Source organism: Ambystoma mexicanum, chromosome 6p (genome assembly GCF_040938575.1).
Source record: "Ambystoma mexicanum isolate Mex_15411 chromosome 6p, UKY_AmexF1_1, whole genome shotgun sequence".
Taxonomy (NCBI): domain Eukaryota; kingdom Metazoa; phylum Chordata; class Amphibia; order Caudata; family Ambystomatidae; genus Ambystoma; species Ambystoma mexicanum.
The window spans coordinates 655,359,744-655,377,691 of NC_090935.1; the positions used below are offsets into that span (position 1 = coordinate 655,359,744).

At 47.4% G+C, this 17,948-nt stretch overlaps 1 protein-coding gene across 5 annotated transcripts in view; it reads right to left on the bottom strand.

Annotated features, from left to right (window-relative positions):
* The window catches only part of BDP1 (BDP1 general transcription factor IIIB subunit), a 2,223,165-nt gene that overhangs the window by 1,542,707 nt on the left and 662,510 nt on the right, over window positions 1-17,948 (bottom strand). For 4 of the 5 annotated variants that reach the window (XM_069627519.1, XM_069627520.1, XM_069627518.1 and 1 more), the window contains exons 9-11: window positions 17,101-17,235; window positions 4,510-4,776; window positions 3,282-3,479 (exon numbers count right to left, since the gene is read on the bottom strand). In XM_069627519.1, the coding sequence (XP_069483620.1) occupies window positions 3,282-3,479; window positions 4,510-4,776; window positions 17,101-17,235 (600 nt within the window). The remainder of the gene's footprint in view (window positions 1-3,281; window positions 3,480-4,509; window positions 4,777-17,100; window positions 17,236-17,948) is intronic. The other variant, XM_069627521.1, reaches the window with a different exon arrangement.

The window sequence follows — 17,948 nt, forward strand, 5'->3', positions numbered from 1 at the left end:
TTTGATAAATCTCTTTGAAAAAGCGTGAAACGCAGAAAAAGCTCGAGAGCTATAGCACGAGGAATCCTGACACGAACGTGTGGTAAAAATCTGAGGATGGCTGCCAGAGGCGGGGCTTAGGGAGAGGGCAGTCATTGGCTCGGGGCAGTATGAAACAGAGACCAGTGATTGGTTACTACTAAGACAGACAGATCAGAAACGAAACGGATACTGTTTTTTTCTTTACCGAGGATTCCCAGCCTGATGACGGGGAATATTCATGAGCATGTGAATCCATGCCAGACCCCATGCTGGAGAATATGAAGTATTATGTTTTGTTGATCTCTAGCTCTTTTAAATATGTGTATAGGCACACCAAACAGATATGCTTTTTGCCTGTTTTTTGTTTATAGTTGACGGTATTCTCACTGACTGCTGTCTGCATATTGTCACTATACTTTTTATGTTTGTTACACAAAAAATCATGATGGTTTTAACATTTTTTGAAAAAAAATGATGAAGCTACATATTCAGCCAAAATAATAAAAAAAGGCGTATGTAGACCAATCTCAGTAGTTGGTGGTTCTTTCCCCAGCAACACGTATTAGCTAACCGCTGTTCTGGGTGATTAGGAAGGTGGAAATGATCACTGCAAGAAGTTATTGCAACCTTTAATTTGTGAGGACAGGAACACTCCCGGTTTACATACCTATTTTGTAGCCCACAATGTCCTGTCCGATCAAGGGCTGTCCCGAATGTTACTAGTGTCTATGACCACTCAGGCTTCTCAATCGCTGTCACTTCGCCTGGTCTCACTACAAGTGCCTTCTGTCTTTGGATGGGATGATGCTAACGACTGGGGTGGCTGCATCAGATCTCCGGGCCCGTCGCCAGGTTGATGGGTGGGGGGGCAGCTTCTCCACTACTGGGTCCTTTTTACCCCCTCTTTGAGCCTTCCCTGACTTAATTTTCTTAACTGCGGGGGTGGGGGCAGTGCTCCAGCACTGGGCCCACTCTTCCCCTGCTGTTTTGACTGGGCTGGGGGGCTCAATGGCTGCTATATCTAGTGGCCCACTCTCAGGGCCTTCCAGTTCACAGCCCCCTATAGCTACAGGGCTGTATCATCGGGAGGGGAAGGCAGGGGGGGCGGGCGATGGGCTTCACGTTCTCTCTCCCAGTGCCTCCTCCAGCCCCCACAGCAACGCGTACCTTCATGCTGGATCGAAGCTCAGCTTAGCTGCACTGTCGCAGGGATCGCAGCATGTCTCCATTCTTCCCCACAGATCTCCAGTGTTCTGTTGATGCTCCCAATGGGGGGGGGGCCGGGGAGGGGACTGACTACGTTCCCCCTCCCAGGAGTGAATCTGCTTCCTTTCCGGCGAGCCTTCCGGATGTGCTGCCGCAAACAGGCTCCCAATTTCCTGCACAGGCCGCCTACACAGTTACGCCGGCACAGTGCCCCAGGATTATAGGGGTTACAAACTGGTGCAAGACAGACGATCCCCTTCCTCCGACCTGATCTCTCACCTGTGGAGAATTATTTCTCCTCACGGCAGCCATCTTAGAATCATCTGAGATTGCCTTTTGAAGGCAAAAAGCTTTCCTCCGACTGTTGGTAGCATAAAACCTGGTTACTTACTGTACACGGACAACCTTAAACTGATTGACTAGACAGCCATTGGTCTGCAATGTTCACTTTCTTGTTTAGAAGAATATATAAGACAAACTGACTTGCAGATCAACGGCTCGAAGACTAAAATTCTGGTATTGGAGAAGCCACATAGGAAGATAAACCAGGGACACACGTGGTGGTTGGGCACATCGAAAATTGAACAGGTGTCCGTGTTTAAATACCTGGTTGTTTTAATCTCAACAAGTCTCACTGAAGCAACTATGGTTGAATCACTAGGGGGGGGGGGGGGAGAGCAAAAATGATGACCAACCAAGCAAAATGTATTAACAGAACGTATTGTCACTTTTCTATGATTCCAATTGTGGAGTTCTACAAACTCAAAGTGACCCCTTCACTGTTCTATGGGGCACATGCCACACCTTTTCCCCAGACAGGGTGTGGGCAAAGCTGGAAGGTTTATTCTGGAAAAAGGTATTATGCATCCCCAAATCAGTGCCTATCAAGATTATACGGTGCAAGATGGCGTTGATTTCTCTGAAGGCAAGGAACGATTGGGTACGTTTGTCGTTCTTTAGGAAATGTATCCTGGAAGTTATCCCTCCTCTATTTATGATTTTAAAACAAGAAATAGAATACGAGAAAGGTTGTTCACTACAGCAATGGGTCAAAAGGTGCAGGGTTTTGTTGGACACAGTTGGCTCCTCTGAAAACAAACTAAAAGACAACTTTGACAAAGTGAAAATAAAAGTCTGGAGAACAGACTGGATATTAACTTCCGAGGAAGCCAACCGGGTTCAAAATATTTGATCACCCAAGACACGAAGTGAGGGCATTTGGGTCTCTGGCAAAATATGCATCTAAATTCCCCAATGCTTATTTCAGATCGCAATTCATGAGGATTAGATTGAATTTAATGCCCACGGCGGAGCTACTGTCGAGAAAGAAGCCGAGACCCAGAGTGGTTACTTGTGATCACTGTAAAAAGCAGGTGGAAGAGGGTCATTTAAAGCTCTTACTACTTTTCTGTCAGGATTGGAGGGCACTCAGAATAATCCACTTTTGTCTTTTGTGGAAGCATACAGCACTTTATCGGCAGAAGATTGGTGGTTTTTAATTAGTGGGGAAAATACCTCTCTGATATTGGAAACAGTTTTATTTCTCGATGTTATTTTGTAAATCAAAGATGAAATGATGAGCAAGGGTTACAGGCTGTATTTTGTATTTTAAACTTGTGTTAATGATGAAAACTCGATGGATGATTAATTTTGTTAATTGATGACTGGATGAAATTGCTAAAAGGTTTGTAATAAATCACAATGTGCACACAAAAAAATAAATACAAAGAAAATCTATTTCCTTATCTACCCAGATTTGCACGGCACCATCCAACATATTAAACTTTTAACTACTGGAGCGGGCTGAGCATACAAGGATTTCTTATGGGAATTCAGGACAAATAGATGCCCTTAGCAATTAATGGGTTAAATATTTACAACCTACTGACAATTGACAAACAATGGCACTCTTGCCATTCGCTAAGCCAGCTTATGGAAATGTCCCGTTGGTTGATGTAAAATCATTATGCCTGCGTCGCGTACATCTACAGACACCTTATTTAACAACCATAAATTAGTTTCTCCAATGCATTAATATAATTAAGATGCCTTACTCTTTCTTCGGTTTCTCTGCCCTTTACAAAGTTCAGGAGTGGTGTCCTCTTCAGAAGAAAGTATACAAATTGGACCCCTGTCGTTGCTTTTTTTCTTTTTACTCCTAGAAGGCGGCGGCCCTGGTGTAGTCTGTCCATCAACATTCATGCACCCTTCATTTTCTTTCCCAGCAGTCCTTGCATCGACCTCTGTTGCTTCTGTATCAAATACCAGTTTCAGAAACTTTAGCAGCCTATCATTTCACCATCAAAATAGAACGGTCTGCTTAAACATAATAAAATACAGGAATTCTCACATTCATGCCCAGTGTTAAATATGCTTCCCTGGCTACCAATAAAAAAAAAAAAAACAATACCCCCTGTCGATGTGCATGTTTTTTTAATCAGACTGTTTGTGCAGTCTGAAAAACTACGATTCACCTATGAAGTAACAATTTAGAAAAAAGTGCCAAGCAAGGAGTTCAGCTGGACAAAAAAAACCCTCAAATCTATTCACAATATTCCATTTACAGCCCAGAAACATTATGTAACAGGAGGGGTGCTCTTGGAGGTCCAACTATGGCTACCTTCTGGTCAAAAGGCAGACATGTACATACTTTGTGACATATACTAAGAAAACTAAAATGGTAATGGCATGGACATTCCTTATAATTAAATGATACAAAGTATGAGCACCCTCACTAGATGCCCGCCCTTTACCTGACTAACGTACACAAAAACATTAGAGGAATGCATTTAGTTTCAGAATACCATATTAAAATTACTGATGTGTTAATTCATCAGGCTCCATATGCTATAGCAAATGATGTTAGAGAACAGAGGATGGCATACTAAATGTTAACAGATAGCCACAGACATCATATGCTCAATGAGGTCAATGGCCATGGAAACCATGCTAGAAAAGAGTAAATGACACCAAGTATCTTGCTACATGTTTAGAAGGATAAATCGAGATTGCTGGGTTTAGTTATACATACTGTGATGTTTGAAGGATGCACTTGGCAATTTAAGACAGTAGATGAAAGTTACACAAATACTACAATCTAAAGTTATATAATATATCTAACAAAAGCAATTTGGCTGATGTTTTTATTGCATTGCACACAGTACTTAAGAGCAATTTATCTGATTTGTGAAGAGAAGACATTCAGGCACTGGAAACCAACATGTACCATTAGTAAGATTAGTAACCCCAGCATGCACCATCAACAAAATTAAGAGATCTTACTTTTCTTGCTTTTTCTTTTTCCTTTACAAAGTGCCGGAGAGGTGCCATCTTCAGGAGGTTTTGCAAGATTTGGTCCACTGTCTGTTAGTTTTTTGTTTTTCCTTTTACTTTTAGCAGTAGCAGACCCTGGAATGGTATGTCCTTCTGGGACATTCAGGGATCCTTCATTTTCTTTTTCCGCAGAACTTGCTTCTACCTCTGCTGCTTCAGTATCAGAAATTTCAGGATCTTCAGAAGCCTTTGCCATTTCACCAAATGCAACCTTTCCTGTCACAGATAGAAATAGGTTTAGCTTGACTTTATTGTTTCTCTGCCAGAATGCTAAAGGTCATTCTAAACTGTGGTACAGTGTGTTACTTGTTACTTTTAATGCTGTCACAAAGTATAATGGGCATTAGGGTTCCAAAAACAGCTGGTTATGAAAATAATTAAAAGAACCAAAGAAATAAAAGAGATCGGGATAACGGACCCCCAAGCCCTCTTTTTCATCCCTTCCTAGGTGTGTATTCATATTTTCTTCATTGTGTTGTTGATTATGAACATTCTATATTTACAACAAATTTTTGCGTGTATGTGTCTCAGTGTAGGGAGAAGAAACCAAGGATCCTTTAAAACTACAGACTCGCAAAATAATGTCGGGAAGAGGAGCACACAGAGGAATGGACTTAGAAAAAGGACTTCCATACAAAAGACTTCCATACACAAAGCTAATTGCCTACACAATTTTGTGTTCAAACAATTTGAACAGTCATTATGATTAACTGGTGCCAACAGAAGTAATTACCTCCAACAACCGCAATGGGCATTTCACATACAGTTCAGAAGCATCTCATAATGGAGACAAGAATGCTAACAGCAGAGTCCATATTGAATAGAGTATTACTTTGCAAGTGAACGGAAGAGCATTCCAGGTTTAAGATTTGGAATATTGAAGACAGACTTTGGAATATTTTACAGTTTTCTGTCTAAGTGTATATATACTGTAAGGGTGCAGAAGGAGAAATTACTTAAAGTAATTTTCTACTATGGATTCTTCTCGTGCAAGTTGCTCATTTGCTTGATATTCCATTCAGCTCTGCTCCTCCAGTAACTTTTTGACAGGGGGCATCGTGGACCTTGACCTGGCCGTCGACTGTCTATCCGGCTTGCTCGGCGTCTGGTCGTCGGCTTCCGGACGTGTTGTCAGCCATCATATAAATACCTTGTCACTACGCCCCACACATCAGTTTCTCCTACCCCCCTCCCCACGAGCACATCATGCTGCATAGGAATGACGGGCTAACTAGCAATAAAATTATGAAATAAGCATAAACCTCTGAACAGCAACGTCAGTTTTCTTTTTTTTTAAACCTGTGACAGAAAGGATAGAAAGTGGAGACCGAGGACCATTACCAAGTCAACGTGAAAGAGAAGATGCGCACCAACCGACTTTGAGCCGGGATGGATTGGAGGGCAGATGAGGAATCTGCGGGAGAAGAATCCATAGAAAGAACATTACAGTAAGTAATTTCTCCTTCAATGGATTGCTTTTCTCCCACAGATTCCTCACCAGATACACTCCCAAAGCAGTAAGGCGGGCAGAAAGTTATACTAAAATTTTGCAGCACTGCCCTGCCAAAACACTTATTGGCTGTACCAGCCACAACTAGACTATAGTGTTTAACGAAGGCATGAAGGGATGACCATGTCCCAGCGTGACAAATATCCTGAACAGGGATTCCCTGTTGAGACTCCCCTAGTCAAATGGCCCCGATGCCTGCCGGTTATTTTTTTCCGGTGGACTGGTAGCATTTCGCTACACAGAAAATGATCCAGCGGGATAAGGTCTGCTTAGTTATGGGAAGGATTAAGGGAAAAAAATAAGCCACTAAGAGCTTGTCAGCTCTTCTGAATTCTGTCGTCCTCGTAATATAACTTAATGCCCTTTTGGGGTACAGGCGATGTAATCGCTCCTCCTGCTTAGAAGGGTACGGCGGAGGATAGAAGATCAGAAGGTGAGTGGATTGTGATAGGTGGAACTCAGACAACTTTGGGGAGGAAGCCAGGTCTTACCCTGAGTGAGACTTTCTCCCAGAAAAAACGCAAGGGTGGCTTACAGAATTAGGCCTGCAGCTCACTCACTCGCCTTGCGGATGTAATAGACACCAAAAAGGCTGTTTTCAAAGAAGCCGTAAGGGACAAGCATGCATAGGCTTAAAAGGAGCCGCCATCAGAAATGTCAGTACCAGATTAAAGTCCCAATCTAGCACAACAAAGGGAGATGGCAGAAAATGATTTACAAGGGCTTTCAGGTATTGTGCCTTTACAGGATCGTAAAAAATGAACCTTGATCAGGGGATCACAAACACAGACAAGGCCGCTAAATATCCTTTGACTGTGGTGACCTGAAGGCCTGCTGAGGACAGTGACAGAAGGAACTCCATCACTATAGTGGTGGGGCAAGAGAGGGGATCAATCTCCTGTTCCCTGCAACACGCCTCAAATCTTCTCCACCTGCACGTGTAAAAAGATATCCTAGACTGTCTGCATGCAGCCAGCAACACATCAAGCACTTCCTCAGAGATTTTGTTGTAAACAGATCCACTGCTGGGGTACCCCAGAGAGCAGACCTCGTCGGGGACTTCCTGGCACATTTCCCACTTGTGTGAGACGATGCCCTGCTTGCTTAGAGCATCCGCCAAGCTGTTCTTTGTGCCTGCCAGATGAACTGCAGAGACTGAGATCCTGTTCTCCAGTAACCAGAACCAAAGCATCATTGCCTCCGTGCAGAGGGGGAGGTAGTGCACAGCACCTTGTTTGTTGATAAAGTGCATTGCCACTGTGTTGTCCGTCAGAATGAGGACACTTCCCCTGCAGAGATGAAGCGAATGCCTTTAAGGCAAACCTAATAGCTCACAACTCCACTCTGTTGATGTGCCCCGTGGCTTCCATTGCTGACCAAAGACGGCTCAACTGCAAATCCTCTCAGTGAGCGCCCCAACCGTTCAGAGATGCTACCATGACCACTCAGGTCTGAGGCCAAGGAGGCCAGAACAGTTCCCCCGCCAGGAGACTGCTGCGGTTTGCCTGTTAGGGAGAATCCTGTGCAGTTCCCTTAGGGAGCACTACAGAAGATTAAGACTACAGGTATGGAACAAGTTACTTACCTGTAACTGTTGTTCTCCAGCATGGGTCTAATAAATCCCCTTTGGTATCAGTCTGTACCACAAAGATTTAGTTGGTAGCTGTGGCTAAGCAGTCAGACTTATCTCAAAAGGGAGATAAGCAGTATTCAGGGTTTACACAATAGGACTACAATACTATGGAACAAGGAAACACTGACCAAAGCTTTGTATCAAAAAGAATATGTATATTTATTTTACACACTCTGATGTTAACACACAAATCACTATTATTCAAGTAAGTTAAAATAGTCAGGAAAAGTATACACTTAAATTGTAGACAAGTTTGATTAAGAGTGAAAACTGAGCAAAACCGCACAGTGTTAAACTAAGCACAAATGGCACTATCAATTTCTTCAGAGGGAGGGAAAGAACAACAACACTTCCCAATTGGATTGTGAACAAGTTAAGCAAGGCAGTACTTTAGCATCAACAGTACTTTGGTGAAAAAAGAGCAAAATGGCACTTCAGCAATATATAAAGGGGAAGAAAAGGTGGTTATAAGAGTTTTAGGTGCACCAACACATTTCTTGATGAGAAAATCTAGAGAAGGCAGTTGTAACAGATTTAGCCAGACTCAAGAGGCTTGTGCCAGAGTCAGTGGCACAAGGCAAAGTGCCTAGGTTCAGAATGTTCTAGTAGCTGCAGTAAAGTCTTTGTTAAACGATTGAAAAGGCGGTTTCAGGATGTAGAAAGATAATGTTAGACGAAAAGGCTGCCAGCCCAGAAGGTTAAGCAAAGAATTTTAAACCACTTTAGCAATACCCAATGAAACGGGAGGCCTGGCGGAACAATGTACCTTGAAAGTGGAAGAGGCTTCTGCGGTGGCGGTAGTTCCTGCAGTTCGGGAGATCCAGCAGAGGAAAAGAGGCTCTCGGCGTGGAGAAAGGTTCGAGTTACTGCACTGCCCAGGGATGAAACCAGCCACGGTGCTGCCAAAACAGAATAAAAGGTACGCTCCTTTAAATCGCAGTCGTGGTGGACGGGTGCCTGGCTATCCGGTCTCCTAGTGCTTGGCACTGGCGATTCGACCAAGCCAGGTCCTGGAAGGAGATTGGGAACTAGTTGACCCAACCAGCTCAAGGGAAGAAGACTCTTGCAGGTGAAGATCTTCGAGTCGTTTGAGAAAAGTGGTGAGGATCTGCAGCAGGGCTTCACGGGTGGTTCAGTCGTTGCAGATGTCTTCGGCTTCTCTCCTCTTTGGCTTCTTAGTTCCAGTGGCGACATCTTGTCCTCCAGTCCTCAGGACCCTGCTTTTATGCAAGAAGACCCCCATTCATACAGCCTAGCTGTCACTCACACAGTGGGTTGGTTATCCTGGCGGGATAACCCCCCCAGCCTATCGGGGCAGGGTGCGACTTGAGTTGCCTAGGTAACCCTGTCCAGGGTGCCTATTCCTCCTCCCACACATCCTGTCTACCCCAGACTCAGTGGCACTGAAAGGAGGGCTTCTGTGCAGAAGCCTGGCAAAAGGATGAAAAAAGGATCCCCCGACCTGTGTTAGGATTTCAGAGAAAGACACGAGAAAGAAATATTAAAGTTCTGGCAATAAAAACCTACCGGAGTAAAGTTAATATTATAATAAACCGACGGTATGTTAGAGGCTGTCAGTAAAAGTGGTAGCCTCGAACAATGGGAAAATCCCCTAGGGAAATATTTGCGGTCGAATATTTACAGTAGTAACCACTGCCACCAGCCAGAAACTTGAAAGGGACTGTATGGTACCCCCTCGAAAATGAACATCAGGGAAAAACTATTAACCCTTCCCAGTACTTCCATAGTAAGATGGGTTGTACTGGTTCTGTTCATAACTATTGACTAGTAAAGTCAATGGTAACTTTACATGCCCTGGGAGACAGTAGTCAGTCCCAGGGTATGGAGTCTATGTTTGGGGGTCACTATGACACCCCTGTGTTACGGCACAGAGGGTGCTGTGTAACACATGTTGAAAAGATGATTCCTATGAGGGTGAGAAAAACCCCATAGACCATAAGCACACAAGATAGCCTAAAACACACATCAGCAATCTGTCTAAGAGTGGGAAAAAGGGTCTCACTCTTAGCAGGAGGAAAAAATAAACCCTTCAAATCCAGCAAAGCTGCTGGGGGACTTTATAGGTAAGGGAGATTAGCCTTAGAAGAGAATTCTCCCCAACATCGCCCACCAGGACAGGTCATTGACCACTGATGCAGACAACTTGAAGAGAACCGAGAGAGTGCTGAGGTACTGAGAACACTGACCCCTCAGGAGTGACTGCAGGGTCCTCATGAGCAACCTGGCCTCTGGCACTAGAAAAATGTAGGAGTTCATGAGACCCAAAAGGGGGAGGAAGGAAGCTGCGGGTAGAGTGCACGGTTCTGGAACAAGTTGGTAATTTGAGTAAAGCCGACGACTCTTCGGGAGGGAAGGCTCTCCCAACCAGGGTGTCTAGGACTGCTCCAATGAACTGGATCCTGTGGACTGGCATCATTTGTGTTTTCTTTAAATTCAGGGAGAAGCCCAGCCTGTGCAGCAGCAAGCCAGTGTCCTCTAAATGGAACAAGACCTGTACTGCAGACTTCCCTCGGATCCGCCAGTAGTTCCAATATGGTGAGCCACAACTACTGCCATGAGCTTGGTGAAGACCCTTGAGGCGGAGGTTAGACCAAAGGGGAGCACATTGAACTGATGGTGCATATCCCCTATGGTGAACCTTAGGAACTTCCTGTGCTTTCCATGGATCGGAAAATGGAAATAATAAGCGTCCTGTAGGTCTATTGACACAAGCCAGTCCTGTAGTTCGAGAGCATGGAGAATCTCTCTCAACGTCACCATCTTGAATTTGTCTTTCTTCAGGAACTTGTTCAAGGCCCTGAGGTCCAGAATGGGACAGAGGCCCCCCTCCCCTTCTTGGGGACCAGGAAATACCAGGCATACCAACCCAATCCTCTCTGCTTGGGCGGTACCTCTTCCACGGCACCCTTCAACAACAGGGCTCTCAGTTCTTCCTGGAGCACTTGTCCTAGTTGGATTGGGGAAGGCAGGGGTTTGTCCAGAGGTTGTCTTAAAATGGTAGACAATAGCCCCACTGAATGAGATGGAAAGGCCAGGCATCAGAAGTAATTCTCTGCCACTGGAGCAAATGCTCTGTCAACTGTCCACCAACCGGTGCGCTGCGAGAGGGGAAATCATAGCGGCTTCGGAGGCTAGGTCGGCCCATTGCTGACATGGCTTGTTGGCCTTTAGAAGCCCCTCTGCCACTGCCAGAGCACAAGAAATATGTCTGCCCTTGCCTGGCCAGTTGGAGCTGGGCTCTCCTGCCACAAGGAGCATGCCGCCTGTAGCCCTTTGCCCTAGAAGCAAAGCTGAAGGCAGGTTTGGCCAGCTGCGCAGCTATGCCTAAAGATATAGCAGCGATTTTGGATTCTTTACATTTCTCTAAATGATAGTCGGCTTTCTGGCCGAATAGAAGATCGCCCTTGAAGGGCATGTCCAACTTGTACATTAGGCGAAAAACCAGATGTTTTTAAAAAGGCCTGCCTCCTTAGCATTACTGTTGACACCATAGATCAGCCCACACAGTCGGTGATGTCCAGGCACGTTCGCAGCAACTGCCTGGCCACCTCTTTCCCATCCTCCACAAGCTGTAGGAAGCCTGTGCACATATCTCCTTCAGAGACGTACTGTGCATCATTTTCAACTGCTGTCCAGAGACATTACAAGTTACTCACTGTAGTGACTAACGTACTCTTACTCCATAGTCCCCTTTCCTACATTCTGCATGGGCGTCCCTTCCAAGGGACGGGAGACGGAACCTTTTTCACCAGAAAAAAACCTTCTTCCCCTTTAAATTTAGAGGCGTGTGGGGGTGCAGCCGAGGGAACATGTGCTGCCCCGACTCCGCCCTCCAGCGCCGCACCTCAGTCCCAATTGACGTATCGACAATAGATTTAACATTGCCTAATGACAACAGTATTATTAGGGGGGAGGTTGGTGGTACGTATGGAGGAAAGGAGACTATGGACTAAGCGTACATTAGTCACTGCGGTGAATTTGTCCCCTTTCCTCCATACTGCATGGGCGATTACAACTGATTGTATCCCCAGGGTGGAGAGGAGACCCTCCTTAAGGAAATCGGTTCCTGAGAACAGCCTGTCCGAAAGCCGTATCAGATCTAGAGCCGGCATCCAAACAGTAATGGTTGCAGAAAGCCGAGGAAGGGGCTCAAGTGGCCGCTCAGCTTACGGCTTGTCAAAGGACAAGGAGATGGAATGCGATGGCCGTTGCCTTGGCCCTGACTGCGTGGGCATGCATGTTGGCCGGGAGCGGCTTGTGCTGGCCCTCATACGCTTCTTTTATGGCAGAGACCATCCAGCGGGATATGGAAGCCTTAGAGGCCTGATAGCCTGGTCTTGAGGCTCCGAAAGTGACTAACAAGGCGCCCGATTTGCAGAAGCCCTTGGTCCTGTCCAAGTTGAATTTGAGGGCACACTTGACATCCAGGCAGTGCAGCACTCTGTGCTTCGTCCTTGGGATAGGGCAAAAACGTAGGAAGGACTATTTCCTCGTTCAAGTGGAAAGCAGAAGGAACCATGGGCAGAAATGCCGGGTGTGTCCGCAGGACTACCTTGTCCTTGTGAAATGTGGTATATGGCTCAGAGGTAACCAGGACCTGGATCTTGCTGACTCTACGAGCCGAAGTAAGGCCGTCTTGATGGTGACCAGCTTGATGTCCACGGACACCATTGGCTCGAACGGTTTGTGTGCCCAAGACTATGTTATGGTCCCACACCGGGTGCAGTCTCTTGAGGGGCAGGTAGAGCCTTCCGACACCCATCAGATGTTTGACGATAGGGTTGGAGGAGGAGAAAATGCCCTCCTCAAAAGTTCCTGTAAGCCCCAATGGCTACAAGGTAGGTGCCGAAAAGGAGAGCATGTTCTCCAAAGTGCACGCCAGGGGGTCGATTCCCTTGGAGTCTGCCCAGTGGCAGAATTTGGTCCGTTTGCTTTTGTACTGGGACCTGGTAGCTTTGCTCCTGGCGCCTTGTATGATCTCCAGATTGGCCTGTGAGAGGCTAAGGTGCCGAAGTGTTACCTGCTCAGCTACCACGCTGTGAGGGCTAATTTCCCTGGCGCAGGGTGGATGACTCTACCTCCCTGCTGTGCCAGAAGATGTGCTGGGCCCATAGGGAGGTGAATCAGGGGCACCTCCAAGAGACGGAGTAGCTCCGAAAACCATGGCCTGGCTGGCCTTGATGGAGCTATTAGAATGAGGAGTCCGCGATACTCCTTGATTTTGCAGATTACCATGGGCGGAAAGGCGTAGGCTTTCATGCTGGTGCACTGGAGATGAAATGCATTGCAGAGAGAGCCGGGCCATGACCTTGCCAGGATGCGAACTGGGGACACTGGTTGTGCCAGGTGGCAAAGAGATCCAAGTGGGGGTCACCTCAACTGTTGAAGATCTCCTGAATAACAAGGTTGTTTAGCTGACACTCCTAATTGTCCACTCCCAGCCTGCTGAGCCTGTCCGCTTCCAGGTTGGATTCCCCCAAGAGGCGGATGGTTCGGAGAGGTAAATGTTTTTTTCCAGGGCCCACTCCCACATGCTGATCGCAAGTCTGCACAGCGGAGGGGACCTGGTGCCTCCCTGCTTGTTGACGTAGTACATGCTGGTCGAGTTGTCTGTCTGCATGAGGACAGACTTGTCCCTGGCAAGTGGTAGGAAGGCCCTGAGCGCCAGCCAGATGGCTTTCAGCTCTAGCCAAATGATGTGTTATTCCTGCTCCTGTCGAGTCCAGGTGCCATGGACCGAGCGATTGTCCAGGGCGGCTCCCCAGCCCTCGAAAGAGGAATCCGTGGTGACGGTGGCCTGCGGAGTGGGCGGTCGAAAGGGCTTGCCCATCTGTAGGTTGCAGTCTCTGGACCACCAAGTCAGGTCTGGGTGGAGAGACGGAGGAACGTTGATCATCTCGGATTGAGAGCCCTGCTTCTGGTTCCACGAGACCGCGAAGTGCAGCTGAATCCTCCTCATCCTTAATCTCGTGTGCGGGACGGCTAATAGGATCGCTGCCATTAGGCCCAGGAGATGTTGGTACGGCCGTGCTGAGGTCACTTCTCTGTTGAGGAAGTGGGTGGTGGCCCTCTCGATAGCCAATATTTTGTCCTCCGAAGGAAATACACTCTGGGAGCACATGTCCCAGATGAGGCTCAAAAATGTCAGAGCCTGCGTGGGTTTCAGCTGCGACTTACTAGAGATTGCCCAAAAAGCCCAGATCGTGCATAGTGTTCATAAGGGCATGGGAAGAGTGGTGAACCGCTTCTGGAGATGTAGCCCTGACTAGCCAGTCGTCGAGGTATGGGTAGATGTGGAGCCCCTGCACTCTGAGGAGGGCCGCCACTGCATTCATGAGCCTGGTGAAGACCCTGGGGGCCGAGTTGAGGCCAAATGGAAGGACCTGCACTGCAAATGGTAGCCCATGATCCTGAACCATAGGAAAGAACGATGGGGCTGCCAAATCGGGACATGCAGGTACGCGTCCTTCAGGTCCAGGGAGCACATCCAGTCTCCCTTGCCCAATGTCTCCACTATAAAAACTGGTGTAACCATCTTTAACTTTTGCAGGGGTAAGGAGAGGTTGAGGGTGGAAAGGACCAGCAAAACTCTCAGGCCCACCTGGTTGTTCTTCTGAATGGCGAAAGTCCTGGAGTAAAAGCCAAAGCCTCGTTCGGAGGCTGGAATTTCCTCCACTGCCTGGCTCTCTACGAGCGACCGTATCTCCGCCAAAAGAGTTGCTGTCCCAACCTGTGGGAGTAGAGGGGAGGAGGGAGGAGAGGCTGGTTTGGAAGGCGGTACCCCTTGGATACTACGGATAGTATCCAGGGGTCTGTGAAATTCTGGTGCCAGAAATGTGCATGGAGAGCAAGCCTGCCCCCCACCGGTGACACGTGGACCTGAAGGGGCATGTCATGCCTTCGTTCCCTCGGAGGAAGGCCCTGGCTGAGGATGGTGCATCCGGATCCTCCTCCTACGTATCCTGTGATCTGTGGTATCCTGTGGAGGGGGAGGAGTAGTTGGTGCCAGAGGCTGGGGTACAGGGACCGCGGCTGGAGGCTGATGAGATGGTGAAGGGTGGTGTGGAGGCCACCTGAGGAGTCGGCTGGGGAGTCGGAGGAGGCAGCTGCGCCAGGGCATGGGGCGCCGGCGTCTGTGGTGCCGCTAGCATAGCAAGAAGGACTTCTCTGATGGCGTCTTTGAGGATAACCCCCATCCGAGGTGACTTCATGAGGCCGAGGAACCTCTCGAAGAAGACCTCTTCACTGGCCGAGGAGGTTGCAGGAAGTGCTGACGGGGTAGCGGGGAGCTGCTGGAGCCGCCGCGTACCCTGCACATAGCAAAGGAAAGCTGCCCTGCGCAAAAGAGGGGTAGGCTGTAGGCCACGTACTTTGTTTAGGCCAGTCCCACCTTGACACCCATTCTTCGCCGAATTACTGGAATGGCATCGGACGGGTGCCTCATTCTGGCGTGTGGCCATTTTGTCAAGCTGCCTGCCACGTGCCTGCAACGTGTTGCTCAGCCCGCTTGTCCCGGCCTCGTCCAAGACTCTTGCGTGTGGATCACAAGGCCTACCCTGCTCCTCGGGTCTAGGCCCGCTAGGTGTGGCACCCTTGACCCGGGGGTCAATAGAGCTGCATTTAGGCACCCACTCGGATGTATTGCCGGTATTAGGGCGTAGCTCCTCGGCCATGGTGCCGGTACAAGGGCGAAGTCAGTCGAGTGATGACCCGATAAAAGAACCTTCCGGTCCCTCAACACTAACCGGGAGCATCTGAGGATCCCTCGGCCCGGAGGCCGGTAGCTGCAGCAGCCTTGGTGCATGTGCTGGTAGAAGGACCTGACTGGTCCCTCCCACGCGGGAGAGTCCCTGGGAAGGAGTCTCCCTTGTGGTGTGCGATGGAGAATATCGGCCCTACCTTGGGCTTGGTTGGATGTTTCACGAAGTTCTTGAGGTCCTCTGGAGGAGACTTCTGGAAGAGCTCCCTCCACCTGGCTAGTCTGTTCTTCAGCGCTTTCGAGGACAGCGAGCCACACGCTGAACAAGCTTGGCAACCGCGGTTTGGGTCAAAGCAACGCAGGCAGAGGGCGTGGGGGTCTTAAGGTGGGAAGAGCCCGCTGCAGGCTGGACACCTGCTGAACCCTGTAAAAGTCTACATGCGCCGGGGAGGAGCGTGATGCCCGAGGACCGAGTACCTGAATGACAAAAAGACAAAAAAAGAAGACAAAGAAGAAGTATCTGTGTGGAATTACATGACCGAAGCCAAATCCAGGTGCACTGGTGAATTTGGCCTGTTCCCATCGACGCGGAAAAGGGGACCGAGGTGTGGCACCGGAGGGCGGAGTCCGGCCAGCGCATGCTCCCTGGGCTGCACCCCTGCGCGCCTTTAAATTTAAAGGGGAAGAAGGTTTTGTCTGGTGAAAAAGGTTCTGTCTTCCGTCCCTTGGAAGGGACGCCCATACAGTATGGAGGAAAGGGGACGGGACGTAAGAGTATGTTAGTTTCAGTAGTACATCTTTCACACACTGGGACTCTGCCCCTTTTCCCAGTGCGTTCTTTTACTTGGCTTTCTTACACAATTACTTTAGTTTCTCTTTTAAGGTGCAGGTTCAACAACCCCTTCGTGGCATAGTTTACAGGTATGTTAGCTTGTTCACTTATTTCACTTTGCTCCCGTTTTGCTTCTACAAAGTGGCGTACACTCTCAGGCACACCAGTAACCCTTCTGCTTTCTCTGGGTTTACTAGATGCTTGTAGGGTCCCTTGCTCATCTCAGTGGTTGATATATTGTTTTTTGTGGCATGTTGGCCATTATTTAAAGTAGATCTGGTACATGGTTGAGGGAGAGTGTTGCAATACACCATCAAGGTCTGAGGAATGGAGGGAACATCATAAAAGGGATCATGTGACTTTTCCTAATGTGTGACCCCACTGTGGGTTGCCACCCCCCTAAGTGGTCCTCCCTCGTATAGCTGCCCCCAGGGTCAGGATCAGGTAGCAGCTGCTGTCCCCTGGCCACCTGGGGAGAATATGCCTCAGGGAAAGGAGAAATTTTATCAGATTCATCACAGGAGAGAAAAATACAGCACGTACCACAGTAAGTATCACAGTGATCACTTCAATAGCTAAGAGCAGCCTTGTGAAAAGAAAATATCTGGTCACAAAGCTAACATTTAAATAATATATTTTATCTAGCAAGTTTTAGATTGGAATATGCACTTTTTGCTTAAATTGGCCAAGCACATTTTAAACAACGTAATTGACAATCCACACATTTCAATACCATGAGCACAATTAAGCTTCTCTTACAAAAAAAACATGTTCTTGTCATTTTTAAAGATAATTGCAATACAGTTACAACGGTCCTTCTACAATAAATTGTAAGGAAAAAGTACCTTTTTTTCTTTGAGGCTTGGGTTCTTTTTTCACTGGTGAAGTTTTCACAGACTTTTGTTTCCGTTTCTCTTCTTCAGCAAGAATCTTCTCAAGCAACTTTGCAAAGAAGTCAAAATCAAATGGTCGCTTCTCCTCTACCAAAACAAAATCAAAGGAAAGCAAACAGAATTTAGAATTCAGGTACAAAATCAATACATGACAAGGAAAGGTGCCCGGTGCAGAAGGTAGACAATACACATAGATAGAATGAAGCGCAAAGGTTATGGGAAGGAAAATGTGTGTCAGGGGAATCTCCAGAGACACAGAAATAAGTCTGTTTGATTTATTACACTGCAATAACTCTACTAAGAAGCTGAAGGTTTTACCATGAAGTAATGGGAAAGTAATGGGAAACCAGGAAAGGTGGAATCAAGAGGCAACTAATGGGTCCATAGCGCTGAAAATAGAGATTACCCATACAGAACAGATGGAACAGTCACCTATGGATCGGCTGGATGAAATGGGCCAAAGCCAAGGGAGCAGGGTTGGGATTCCTACACTTTAGCTGCTCTGGGGAGAGGCTCTGTACTTTTTGCTATTTAACAGGTTAGTAGAACCTTTTCCAGTTATGTCCACATCCATGGCTTCATCCTTGACATGAGTCAAACCTCTGGAGTCTCCTCCCGTGTTGAGCTAGGTTTGTTCATTTGAAAGGCAGTATGGAATACATTACTTAGCGTAATCGTATTTCTGGTGCAGTTTTTCTAAACTCGAAAATGGGGTCGAGATACCTACATTTAGAGTAGGGTGATTCAATTTTCTATTGCCAGAGGGTGCCCTAGACAACATTCTTTTGTAAAAATCCGGT